Here is a 14,227-nt window from a genome sequence, read left to right as displayed (position 1 = left end):
ATATTTAGGTACACCTAAGAAAAACTTGCATAATTTTTATTTGATAACACAGTACATATGGTATTGTTAATTGGGGTCACACCAATTAAAAAAGTGACTAAGGAACCAACAAAATATCTCACACTTGTGTTCTTAAGGAATCAGTGAAAGTGAAAGCAAAGCATCATCAGATATCACATTGATATAATAAAACTATACAGTATTTAATATACCATTTTTTTTTTCTAATTCTTTCTATCACTTCGCTATTTTATTTCACACTTTTTATCTCTCTTATTTGTATATTATATTTCATGTTTTATTTTCCCTTTTGTTTTTGCAATTTGTTGCATATTATATGCATGCAGAATTAAAAAAAAAATGCTAGACATAATGCAAAAGCAGAATATCTAGTAGACGATGGTGATTGCCATGTTGAGCTTCTGCATGAGTGACTCTCCCAATAGGTAGTAATTATATTCGATACTCAAACTCTTTTTCTTTCAATTTGCTCATTATATTTTATTAAAATATATTTTTGACTGGCAAAACATTATTTTTTAATTTCTATTTTTTTTGTTAAAAGTTCTTTTTTACCTAAAACGATAAATGCATGCCTGGATAGCAGTTTAAAAAAATACTATTAGGTACTAAATATAAGTGTTTTTGAAAAATAAAACTCTTTTAAAACTTTTTAAAAATAACGAATTGAATTTCAAAGATGCTAAATAAAACTTCTTTAAGATAAGATGCACAATTTTTTCCAATTTTCTGAAGAGACAACGAGTTATAGTGGTTTTTTTATTTATTTTTATACTAAATGAGTATTTGTTTTTAATTTATAGTCTAACTACCAAGTTTATAAGCTGAATGGATCAAAAGTTTGTCTCTTACATTATTTATTTTAATAATACCTAGTTTATTTTAACCTTCAATCAGTTTAGGATTATAATTTGATAATATTTTTCTTCATATCTATCCTTTTTTTTTTTCTCAAAATTTAGGAACTCTTTTGTTTTCACATTTCACTTTTAGTTATGTCTGTACATTGTTTTTTATTTTACATTATACCAACACAGCAATTAATAGTGTGTGTGTAACCTGGTCTTATTTTCACAGCTTTTATGAGAGTTGAATGCATATACATTTTAGTATAAACACAAGTTCCCATACTTATTACAAGCTATAATAATTATTAGTATGACTTTCAAAGCATTTCTTATATATTAAACAAGTTTTGGTTATATGTGATTTATAATTAAACTATTATGTAAACTGTTTTTATTCATAGTTCTGTATTTTCTTTTAGAATGCAAGATCCTATAAATTTATTCACTAAATAAAGGATTTTAGGAAATAAGTTTGTTAATTTTGTATTATTATTCTCTCTAATGAATAACGATAAGACTATTAGAATTGAGTAAAAAAACGTTTATCTTTCTAGATTTCAATTTTTAAAGAAATTTATGCATTATTTATAAAGCTCTAGTTAAATTTACTGCTATGAGAATTTCTAGATTTCAATTTTTAAAGAAAATCCCTACTGAACGCCATTCCTTGTTATGAGAAAAGCTTTATTTTCTTTGTTTTTGTGTTATGGAATGAATTTTTGTTTAGTAGTTGTGAAAAATTATATTTTGATATAAGAAGAGGATTATAAGACAATTAGGGAAAATGTTATCATAAATATTGGTATTAGTTGTATTAACTAAGACCTATAATGACTCTATTAATATTTGGAATTTGGTAAAGATGACTAGTTATAAGAGTCAATGAAAAATCTTGTCTAGAATTTGTTAACAATAATTAAACTCATTATATATAAAATCCATTATGTCTTGTTTTGTTGATCAGAAGAAGATTCCAACAGTATAATCATAGTTCTTGAAAATTTGAGTGATTGAATAATGAAAGATATAAATTCTTAGAGTGTTAATTAATACATCATATTTTCAAAAGTCATATATTGTTTTATTTAAGACAATACTGTGAAATTAATATTAATGATAATAACTAATAAATTTAGAAGATAACTATATATGTGTGATTTAAATTTATAATTATTATTCTAACTTATTTAAAACTTAATTTATAGCTTATCCTATATATTTTTTATTTGTGGTATTAGTATCATTTGTTGTGAATTTTCACGATAAGAGATGGTAACGTGTAGGTGGTTCAAGAGAATGATGACAATACCTTTATGATAATAGATTGGTTTTGTAGCAAGAGAGTTCATGATAAAAATCGTGTGCTATATTTTACTGTCATTTTAAAATACTTAAAGAAACTACTTGAGAATTGCTTTCCACAGCTATAAGTTATTTTAAATAAACTGGTATATTATAAGTGGTATGCATATATTATTCATAATAATTAATTAATTAATTAATTATATTGTTAATATATTTTAGTAGACACTTATAATTACGCAGCTTTTTCATAAGTTTAGCTAATTCATGAATTACTCTCAGAAAAAATTAATATTTTAACATTATATAATTAAAAAATACTTATTATTGTAAAATCTAGTTTCATTTTTCATTACAAACCAGCCAATAGAACTTCTTTCCTTCTGTAACACAATCCTGTAAACACATATACTGCACAAAATTTACAGACACAAATATATTCTGAAAATCTTAAATACATATTAAGAGTCGAAACCAAACCTGAGAATAGCATCTGTTATCATCATGTCTTGTCTCTCCGGGGAAGTTCCCTCATCTCCACACTATTCTCACATCTCACGAATCAGAATACCTCATTCACATCAATTCTTCTCACTTTTTCTTAATATTTCATTAAAAATAATAATTCATTAACATTAAAAAAAATTATCAATACTTAATGCATTTTTCAGAGATAAATTAAAAACAATAAACTTATCAATATGTTATGAAGGAAAAAAATATAAACAAAATCAACGTATTCATGAATATCTTTTTAAGCCATGCATTACAACAATTACTAAAACCATTTTACACTTTTCTTCACTTTATCTCACAAATAATGATTAATATTCTTGTAAAATGAATATCTGTTTCTATATAATTTATTCAAATTCACATAACTTATAAAAGTTATTATTTATTACTTTATTTACACACTTTTTAAAATTTACATATATAATTTTTTTTTTACATTAAATAATAATCTTCTTCTCTTCTAATCCTCTGTTCCCTGGCGATGAAAGCCTCCACAGTGCGACGAAACTCCTCGTTGGTCATTCCATCTTCAGGGCAAGAAATTCGCGCCACTTCTTCAACAGGAACACCTTCAATCTTCTTCCTTTCCTTCTCAGTCTCACATCTACGCAACACACGACGTCGTTTCTGCCTCAAAATCTCCGTCTCGTACCTTCTATAACCTTTTTCCAAACCGATATTTGCTTCCCCTGTTTTCATCCTCTGTTTCTTTCCGCTGTACTCCGCCACAGCTTCTTGGTTTTTCGTTGTGTTTTGAATAAACTCTTGGTAGAGATTGGGCTCCGGAACAACGTTGTTACCCTGAGCGGAGAACTGAGCGAAGAGTGCGATGATTATGATGTTTCCGACGAGGAAGACAAAGCGAGGACTGTTGATGAAGAGTGACAAGTCTCTGAAATACTCGCCGGAGTTTCTCACTGCAACCGGAAGCTGCATGGAGAACCTTGAAACCAAGACCAAAACCGCACACACTTCGATGATCCGGAACAAGCTTGCGACCCTTCGAAGCTTGCGGTGTTTGAGGATGGCGTTGGCTTTCTCTGTTTGGAGGTTATTGAAACTGAAGGAGTCCATTGTTTGAAGGGTTGATGCAGAAACAAACAACAACAACTCGTGTTATGTGTTTCACTGAAAGGGGAATAGAAATTTGTCTACGGCAATAGAATATGTAAGAAATGATGTTGCAGAGAACAGTGGAGAAGCTTCTGCAATTGGAAGCATGGATACAGAAACAAAAGCAAAGTGAATGTAATGTGAACTGTAAAATGTGAACAGAGAGAACAGAGTGCTTCTGTTTGGTGCTATGAAGCTATGAAGTTGTGCTATTCCTTCTTTATAGAGCAGAATCCAAACTTTTGAGAAAATAATAAAATAAAAATATCTCAATATTCCATTATCTACTTTTTTTATCCCTTCCTGTGTATGTATCAAATTATCTTTACCTTTTTCTTTTCTCCACCTCATGTAAAATTTATGATTCATATGTTATTTTTTTTAATGAAAATAGGCAAATCTTTCCTTTATATTATGAGAAATGATAGATTTTAAAAAAATTAAGAAAATGGAGAACTTGCGTAGATTTTGCATGGCTTTATATAAAAAAAATTGTACAGTTGTACATTCTTTAAACAACTTCGACGAATTATAATTGATTACAAAAATTATTAGATTGACGACTTAAAGGATGAAGTTGTCCTGTATGACTTTATTTTTGAAGTCCTTTACCTCATACAATTTTATTTTAAAGTCGTGTATTACACACGATATTAAAATTGTCGTATGATTAGAAACAAGATCAAATTATAATATATAAGTGGATGTAAATTTCATTTTATAAAAATACATTATTTTTTCATATAAAATTAGTGAAATCTACACTATTTATTTTTCTTTCACAATTTTTTTAAATTTATCTATTTTCGTAATATAAAAGATAATTTTTTTAAATCTTCATATCTTGTATAGAATTATTTTAAATAGCTCAACTTTTTATCCAAAATTTTAAATAGCAGTGACATGTTGTGATTTTACAGGTGAATTAAAGATGAAATCGTATTATATAGTTTTTGGTTAATAGTGATGAATAATCCGAACAAATTGAACAGAACTTAAATATGTAGGAATGTAGTTTTAGATTTGTTTTCAGAATTTAAATTGTGGGTCATTGTTCTTAGAAACTACTATGAGATATAAATATATAATTATATACAAATCTATTTTAAATTCTAATTTATAATTTTAAATTAAGATTAAAATCAATTTCTTAAAAATTAACATAAGTTGAGTAAAAAATTATTTACACAAGAAAAGCATCGTCATCTATTCTCTTTGTATGCATTATACTCTGAATTATTTGTGGAACTTGGAATATTCTTCTTTCTGAAACGTCTTTGGACTGAGAGGAATATCTTGAGGTTGATATTGATAGCTTTCAGTTCCATTGTCATGAGGGGTGACAATTGGCAATATTTAAATAAAATGCCGTAGAATTCAATCTAAACTCGAAAAAAAGTGAAAAAAAAAATAAAGAGTATAATTTTTAATTATGGAATATTATAAACAGTTTTATTTAACTCCATACAAATAATTTATTTATGACTTAGAGATAAAACCAAAAGACTGCAATATTTTATTTCTATTTACTGTCAATCATGTCATGTCAACATAAATTTGACTACATTTATCTATACAGATTAAAAGTGATTATAGAAGAAACAACATATGTCTAAAATTAACAAACAAAAAACTGTAGGATCTAAAACAATATAATAGAGTTATATTTATAGCGAATTGTATTATATTCAAGTCTATTTTAATTATGCAAGATTTTTGTTGGACAACAATACAAATATAAAGTTTAGATTAAATAAAATAAAAAATAAAAAAAATTAGTAGAAAAATCATAAACTTAATATTTGCTGTTTTAAATGAAACATAGTATGAAATTGATTTATGATGTTTGTTTAATCCATTGTTTCAGGTATTTTCCAAACAGGGTCTACTCTATGAAAAGACAGAAGAAGAAGATTTTGATGCGAAGCAAACACGGGTTCTACATGTCTTACCCCTTTTGGTATTTTTTTGGAATCTAGTGCAATTTTTGAAAATTACTAAAATAGGCACATTTTTTAAAGACTAAAAAATTGGATATATCATATTAATTCACCATATTAAACAATTCCACAAAACTCATCTTTTGTTAATTAATTGCAAATTTAGGCAGATAAGTGAAGATATTCTATTTAAGTGATTGTTAACCAACGGGTATTTATATCCATTATCCATTAATATTAAAATGCTTAAATTTATATGCAATTTACATTTTATATCAAATTTTAAAATATTGTTTTTGATGTTGAATTCTAATTTTAACAATTAATTAATGATAACTTTTATGTAGACATGTGATTAAAATGAAATTGTCAATAATAATACAGTAATTAAAATAAATAAATAAATGAAAAAAATGTATATTAAAATTAATATTCATTCTAGTTGAAATATCACATAAAAAAAGTAAATAATTTAAATAGATACTTTAGAGGAGTTTCTTCTAATAAATAGCTGAATGGGTTTAAAATTTGGAGAAAAATTGATGTGACACGAATGTTTGAAATTGAATAACTAGTTCTGTTATGATATTTTTGAGTTATGTTGTGGATATGGTTCCAGATTCTGCATTATTGAAATCAGGTCCTTCCCACGGAATCAGTGAAACCTTGGGTAGCACTATACACATGGGTGTTCCCTTCAACCATCACTTCTCTCAAGTATCTCACAGAGGATCAAGCATAATGCCTCTCAATATAAAACAAGACATCAAAAGTTGTTACGAAGTAAATGTTCCAATTTATGTTTACTGAGTAATATAATTAGGTTTCTTTGGATTTCGATCTATGGAATCGAAGTCAATTTTTCTCTTTGATAAACTATTTTAATTCCTAATTAAGATTTTTCTTTCATTTTACACTTCTCATCGTTCAATCAAACTGATAAGTTACTTATAAAAAATATATCAATATCAAAGTTAGTAATAATAAATATAACCAATTTATCATAATACTTCAAATTTTATTTATATATTTTGAAATAAGTTTTGACTTAACATCCACTTAATTATAATCTAATTAATAATAATCTTACTTAACTTTAACAATTAACATTAATTTTTATTTTAACCTGATTAGTTGACTAATCAATAAACTATTTTTAGATTTTAGGATGATAGAATTGTATGATATTTTACTAATCGGACCATCATATCATACAAAACTCAATTATGATGTATTTAAAGTATTATTAGTTTTAGAAGGTGAAATTTTGTTATAATTTTACCTTTAAAATAAATATAAAAAAAATTTAAATTAGACTTGATTTCCATTTTTAACACATACATACCATGGAACGTGATAAGTTATTAATTAAAGTCTCCAAAATATTTTTCAAATCTTTTGTATTTCACTTTAATAACTCCAAAATTTAATTCAACTCAATTCATCAAACCAGTAAGATATGATAACTAATTCTTAAGTTAAGACTTCTGGTGTGACCAGTCACATACTGAATGTAGGTACCAAAAGCAAAATATTATAGGTTTAAAGTGGGCCTGTTGGGCTGCAAGCTCGGGATAAATAAGAAATCATGTCTCTTAAATACCTAGGGTTTTCGGTGGCTTTTTCTTTCGTCTCTGGCGGAAAGAAACAGTGAAAACCTTTTTCTTACCTCTATCAAGTTGCTGCTAAAATCCTGGTGTGATTTATTTTTCTTCTCTGCAAAATCTCTGAAATCAATATCCCTTTCGTTTCCCAATCCATGTGAATTGTTATTGAATTTATTGGTTATCGGTTGCAGACTCCGAAGAAGGATAAGGCTCCTCCACCTTCCTCCGAGCCCACCAAATTTGGCAGTGGCAAGCAACCTTCCGTTTTTTCCGAGCGTCTGAGGGTATGGTTTTCTTCTCTTGTTCTGTTAATTTGATTTGGGTAATTGTTTCGTAGATACGTTAATTTCTCAGAGAGATCGTATCTGTTGGTGTTGCTTTGATGCGCATTCATTATTATTAGTCAATGTGGGCTTTCTGCATGTTTCATCTGATCGAGTGTTATTTTTTCGTATCATAATTATTCATTACCCATGACATATTAATGGCTCTAGCACCCTATTAGGCTCTTAATTGCTCTGATAAATAAGAGAGTTAAATGTAAACCTAACTCTTTCTTATATATAATTGTAATATGAGAATTGTACATTATCTATCTATTAGAATTTATTCTTATTTCTAGCCGTTTTGATTTGGCATCTTCAACCTAGCTGATTTATTATGCTTTATATATATATATATATATATATATATATATATATATATATATATATATATATATATATATATTATTTTCTCACTATGCAATTAAACTTTCCGAAATTTATAGATTTTGTTATGTGCTTATAATTTTATAGGTTAGTTTTTTTATTTGATTCCTTAACTTTGGTTATTTATGATTCTAAATGTTCAGATTTACAAATTATATTTGTTTTGTTAAACTATTTCAATTACATGAATATAATTTAGCTTTAGAACTCATAAGTAATTACAAATAGACCTGGAAATCAATAATACACAATGAAGTAGAGGAAAATTAATAAATTAATCATTACTGGAAACTACACGTTTTTCATTATATAAATACTTATGTTACATATATGTCCATGAGCCTTCATTAGTTACGTAAGAAAATATATTTTTAAAAATATTTTTTCATAAATCTTCATAGAAAAATATAAATCTATGGAGTTTCAATATATTTATTAATGTTTTTCTTGCCATTAAATTTATTTTAATCTAATATAATATTTAAACAAAAATTCCTCACATTAAATAATGTGTATCATAGACATGGATACTATAAAAATGGTACTCGTTGTATTATTAAGAATTAATAAATATATTGTATGGTACTCGTATACGAATTCAAAGTTAATTTTTCTTATCCATAATAGATAATGTGATTTTTTTTATCATCATACTTGTAAGACTTAACCCATCCTAACTTTTATGTATAAAAGCAATGTTAAATTATTTTATGTTTTTGAATTTTTATTTTTAGGCTATTATTTATTTATTTGGACGCTAATTAGGAAAACACATTTATTTCTGGTTAGAATTTGGTCTTCAGATCGTTGAACTTTGATATTATATGTTTTGAAATTATGCATGACCCCAATTTACTGTGATCTTATGAAATCAAAGATGTAGGCCAAGTGCGGATTCCTTCTATCTTTTGAATCTCCTAACATTGTTTACTGTTGTGCAAGATCGCTTATACTTCCAATTGAAACGACCATGAACACAATAAACTTTTAATCAAATGCATGATTGAACTCAATATTTTGTTTATGAGGAAGTGTGGTATAGGTTTGAAAGTATTGGTTAGAGATGTATGAATGTGGTAAATGATGTTGGAGTTGTTGTTGTTGTATGAGGGAACATTTAAGTTGTTTTGATCCTCATCATTATTAAAAGACTCTGAAGATGGTGAAGAAATTTCTACATATTCATTTCAAAGTAAATAAAAAAGTAATGGTGATGCGTTTTCATGGTTGAGGGAAAAAATTTAATGTGGATGGACAGTTAGAAGTGGGATGTTTGTAAATATGTGTCATCACGATATTGTCACAGCAAAAAAAAAATCACTGCTTTAGAACAACTAACGATCTCATCATCATAATACATGATTGTTCATTTGGAAAAATTCATTTTAAAATGAAAAAGCAAGAAAAATTGTTAAACTTTACAGAGTTAAGGAGAAAGCAGAACTATGAAATTAGGAGAAATTGGAGTGACAAGTTATGGAAAGGTAAATGTTATATGGTTATGAGAGTGACATGAGAGTTTATGTAGTCATGTAAGAGACACAAGACTTTAAGTAGTTATGTGAGTGATATGAGGGCTTAGGTAGTAATGTGAATGACACGATGAGGTTGGGTAGTCATGTGGCTGACCCAAAAAGTTATGTTATCATGTGTCACACGTAGACTTCGACCGCCCATGTGAATTGGTGCATGATGGTTTAAGCGTTCATGTGAGTGATACAATATATTAGGCATACATGTGACTGACATGCCAACTTAGTCTGTCACCCATGTAAATTGTATGACTACCTAACCTTTTGTGCTACTCATATATGACTACCTAAACTTTTGTCACACTCACATGACTATCTAAACTCTCGTATTACTCACATGACTACCTACATTTGTGTCATTCACATGGTTACTTAAGTTCTCATTCTACTCACATAATTACCCACTATTGTGTCATTCTCATGACTATATAAAACCTTCCTTACCATAACTTACACCAATTCCTCGTAACTTCATACTCACTGCCTTCTCTCTTACATTGTACAATTTCATACTTTTTTCTTGTTTTTTAATGTAAAATGGATTATTCTATTGATGCAATCATCTTCAATGATGGTTGGATTGTTAATTGTCATCAAACGCCAGTTTTCTTCCCCAATGAGAATGTCATGATGATTAATTATGCTTCAGCAATTCAAAAAAAGCTTCTACAAAAATCTTGTTGACCGGCACTTGAACAAGTGTCCACGATCATATACAGATACTCCATTCAAATTTATGTCGGAGATGCATACTACATTGCAAATAGGCTTCAAGACGATTAATATTTAAAAGGGCTCATCGACATTAAAATGCAAAACCCAACGTTGGCCGACACTGAGTTATGCACAAGCTACTATAGATGTATCCCTCCCATTTATCCTACTCAATTTTCATAATCTCTCACGGAGAACACATTTTTCCTTTCTAACACCATCACACTCACACATAATCCACACCACAAACCTTTGATTTAAACAACACATATTTAGGGCTTTGAGAAACTAATGTACAATCTTGCACCCAGTTTCTAACTAGTCCATTCAGATAAAATGTTTTTCCCTCGTCCATGCAAACACATCATTACTTTCTTGATTGCCTGAAAATGACTGTAGGAATTCTTTCAACATCTTTAAAATCTTTTAGTGATGATGAGAATGACATCCTCGCAGAACATGCATATGAGATGAGGATGACAACAATTTAGACGTCCTCCTCATACAACAACACGACCCCAACACCATTTTTTGCATTTTCACATCCCTTTGAAACAATTTCAAACATATACTCCACTTCATCATGAACAAAATACTAAGTTCGGTCATGCATTTGACCATGAGTCGATGAAACATCTACTTGGAACATTATTCAAGGGAATGTCGCTCCTAAACAAAGAACATGTCAACGCGCTCAACAGGTTCCTCATAATGAACTACTGTATCCACACGGTCATGTATTCCAATATTGCACTCTAGAGAACAATGTTGGGATATTCAAAAGATTTAAAAGATAATAGGAGTCCACACCAACAAACATCGGAAAACATCAATGCATCAGAAGGACTACAAAGAGAAGAGAATGACAGTGAACATCGAGTGAGCGAAGGAATTGGGGGTGTAGAGGAGGATATAAGAACGAAGAAGTGAAGAGCAGTGAATGAAAAGTGGTTAGTAAGTCGAAATTCGATAAACATTAATCATTGCTTACCAACCTTATTTACTGAGGGATATTTTGGGGAGTTGGAGGTGCAGGGAGAACCCTCCACTATCTTTCACCCAAAAGCCCAAAAACATTCATTGGGCTTTATTAGACCAAACACCAACTGGGCCTTTTTGAATAGTCCTAATCGAAAAAAATATCTTCTCATTATTCGCCGATTCTCTTTGACCTTCATTTCACAACGGTTGATCCATTGATGAGTTTTTATTCTTATTTTTCATTTAGTTTTTTCTCTGTTTTATGAATGTAAGTTCTCTTGTAGAGTTAGTTTGCACTGCAGATGGAGGGTAGGTTTGCTGAAGAGCTTTATGCTGAAAGTTTAGATCTGTCCAAATTAGAACGCATGTCGACCATTGCTGTTGATGAAAAAGATAAGTTAAACGGTAAGATGTGGTGCGAGTGAATTGATTTGGAATGAATGAATCTATCGTTATTGTTTTTCAGTCTCTTGCTTTAGTTAAGGCTTTTAATTTTCCATTACGGTTTTAGATCGTGGTGGTGGTGATGATTTGAGTTTCTGGGATGATTCTGATGACAAGTTGGATAGTTCGTTGGATTTGGACAGGGAGTGGCAGAGGAGGCACGACCAATTCCATACGGTGTTTGTTTTAGCATGGTTGAATTAGTTTTCCTTGGTTTTGTTTCTAATTCTATACTTCTATATTGTGATTAACTAACTGCGCATTTTCAATTCTCCATAATATTTTAGATTGGATATCGAGATGGTCTTATAGCTGGGAAGGAAGCTTCTGCTCAAGAGGGGTTCAATTTTGGTTTTAAGCAATCGGTTCTTGATGGTTACAGTTGGGGTGTCGTAAGAGGTGTTACCAGGTATTCTTAGTGGGAATATATGCAGTTTATTTTATTTTTTGCACCGTGACGGTTTCACTCATTGTATTTTAAGAAAACTCTTTTTGACGACTTGCTTCTTGTGAAGTGCTTTTTCTCATCTTCCACTCCAATTAAAGGAGATGTTGATTCCAACACAAGAAAAGAGGAACGAATTCCAAGGGCTGTATAAATCTGTGCATTCTTTGTCAACACCAGATGCCCTTGGATTGTTTAGTGAAGAAATGAAAGCACGAGAAGCTTTGGAAGATAGTGCACAATCAGAAGTTAGCCATGACACAGCAGGTTTGCAAGAACAATATTCCTATGGCTCTCAACTGAGAAATTATCGTGGACAACTTCAATCTCTGATTGGTGAATCTTTGGCCGTTGGTATTCATTTGACCTGAACCAAAATAAATGGTGATCTCTGTATATTTGGGAGGCATAAGCATAGAATGATAAGAGGTTCTTGTGGTACGCATTTTCCAACTTGATCGTAAAAACAGATCAATTGATGTAATTGTTTAGGTTTTATTAAAAGTTTGCAGTTTTTATTTTTCTTAGTCGTAGGTGTTACCAATTGATGATCTTTAAACTTGATTAAATAGATAATGTGATTCGTGTCTACGTTTTGCATCATAAAACACAGTTGAGGCGAACAAAAATGTTGTAGTTCCCATCTATTTGGTTTTCTGAATCGGAGTTATTAAAGGACATTCTCTATTGTCAGAAGGGGTGACAATTGGCAATATTTAAATAATATAAGAAAACGGAAATCGTGTTTTCAGGTTTAATTTTATACAAGAAAAGTAGAATGGTAATTCTGCTTGCAAACACAATTAAATCAATACAATATATGTATTTTTGTTTTTAATATTTTTTTTGCTATCTTGTAGTTAATGTACTGAAAATTCGAATTGTTGTGGTGACATCCTCTAAGTTGGATGTTAGGTGAACTTATGACACTTGTTAAACAATTCAAAAAAGACTTATCTTTTGCGAACAATTTTTCTTTGCCATTTTTCACTTTCCCATATATTAGTTTCCATAAATGAGTGTAAATTATGGGAAAGTAGGAGGCCTTATGTTCTGTGTTTCTCTCCACTGCAATTCATTACTGTTTGACTGTTATGAATTTTTACAATGATTTTTCTTTTATTGGATTAGTATGGTGTTACTATCAGTTTCGTGAATGTTTTGGTCATTTTTCTGTCAGAAAGTTTTGGACAGAAAGTTGCTTTTAGGCTGCATTTTCACACAGCAGCAAAAAGTTATACCATTTCAATAATTCATTATATATATATATATATATATATATATATATATATATATATATATATACACACGTGTGTGTGTTAAAAGGTAACTTTAGGATAATTAATTTCGCTCAATGAAAAATAAGTTTTTATATAAGGGAGTACTTATATATGAAGGTGAACAAAAACAGAAAGCTATTGAAAAATAATCATAAATTACAAATTTTAGTTGGATTTTCTTTTTGAGATAGATTGGAAATGCTTATCACTTTTGAGGTATGAATTATCTATATAAAATATCATGACACTACTTAACCTATGACACTACTTAACCTTGAAATTTAATGTTTATGGTATGTTATCAACTTTTTCATTTTCAATATATACCAAACTTTCAAATATTTCAATTTCTAACAATTTTTAATTAAATATATTTAAGAATAATTATGTTGTCTAATTAGAGTTGTAATAAGAGTTTCTGAATAATATTTGATGTTACAAAAATTTACAAACGAATGTTATTATAATAATAGGCTTTCACCCAAAAGCCCTGTAAAAGAAAAAAAAATATTAAATACGTAAATTTGGACATAAAATTAAAATTTATTTTTATTCTAAATTTTAATATATTTTAGTTTTCAAATTTCAAAAATAAATACATATAATTTTTTTTATCTAATAATTTTTTTAGAGGTTAAATGATGTTACAGGTTAATATTTAAGTTAGAACATCTCATGTAAACATCGTCGATATTAATTTAAAATTTCATTTATTTTACAGTAAATGAATTTAATATAAATGAGTTGAAAAAATTATATCTATTTATTTTTAAG

General features: G+C 28.8%; 2 protein-coding genes across 10 annotated transcripts; one reads left to right on the top strand and one right to left on the bottom strand.

The window, feature by feature from the left end:
• Positions 1–3,039: 3,039 nt before the first annotated feature.
• LOC108339466 (uncharacterized) lies at positions 3,040–3,977 on the bottom strand. The gene has a single exon (XM_017576594.2). The coding sequence runs from the start codon at positions 3,759–3,761 to the stop codon at positions 3,120–3,122; it is 642 nt and encodes a 213-aa protein (XP_017432083.2). The 5' UTR covers positions 3,762–3,977; the 3' UTR covers positions 3,040–3,119.
• A 3,373-nt stretch (positions 3,978–7,350) lies between these two features.
• On the top strand, positions 7,351–12,700 carry LOC108340502 (uncharacterized). 9 transcript variants are annotated; one of them, XM_052878454.1, is made up of 6 exons: positions 7,351–7,436; positions 7,539–7,631; positions 11,587–11,689; positions 11,796–11,905; positions 12,016–12,137; positions 12,244–12,700. In XM_052878454.1, exons 3-6 carry the CDS (start codon positions 11,587–11,589, stop codon positions 12,542–12,544), a joined length of 636 nt encoding a protein of 211 aa, XP_052734414.1. In that variant the 5' UTR covers positions 7,351–7,436; positions 7,539–7,631; the 3' UTR covers positions 12,545–12,700. The 9 variants fall into 9 exon arrangements, with proteins under 9 accessions (XP_052734414.1, XP_017433436.1, XP_052734420.1 ...); XM_017577947.2 differs by having other exon boundaries at positions 11,569–11,689; XM_052878460.1 differs by having other exon boundaries at positions 7,355–7,436; positions 11,558–11,689.
• The last annotated feature ends 1,527 nt before the right edge of the window (positions 12,701–14,227 follow it).

The sequence above is a fragment of the Vigna angularis genome, chromosome 5 (genome assembly GCF_016808095.1).
Source record: "Vigna angularis cultivar LongXiaoDou No.4 chromosome 5, ASM1680809v1, whole genome shotgun sequence".
In the NCBI taxonomy this organism is placed as follows: domain Eukaryota; kingdom Viridiplantae; phylum Streptophyta; class Magnoliopsida; order Fabales; family Fabaceae; genus Vigna; species Vigna angularis.
The sequence above is the reverse complement of the archived record's forward strand: the minus strand, read 5'-3'. Positions and strand labels throughout refer to the sequence as shown.

Excerpts from the sequence above, each read along its gene's own strand:
- LOC108339466 (XM_017576594.2), bottom strand. The coding sequence starts at position 3,761 with ATGGACTCCTTCAGTTTCAATAACCTCCAAACAGAGAAAGCCAACGCC.
- LOC108340502 (XM_052878454.1), top strand. The coding sequence starts at position 11,587 with ATGGAGGGTAGGTTTGCTGAAGAGCTTTATGCTGAAAGTTTAGATCTG. Across the intron at positions 11,690-11,795 it reads TGAAAAAGATAAGTTAAACG|ATCGTGGTGGTGGTGATGAT; the intron begins GTAAGATGTGGT and ends TTACGGTTTTAG. Across the intron at positions 11,906-12,015 it reads GGCACGACCAATTCCATACG|ATTGGATATCGAGATGGTCT; the intron begins GTGTTTGTTTTA and ends ATAATATTTTAG.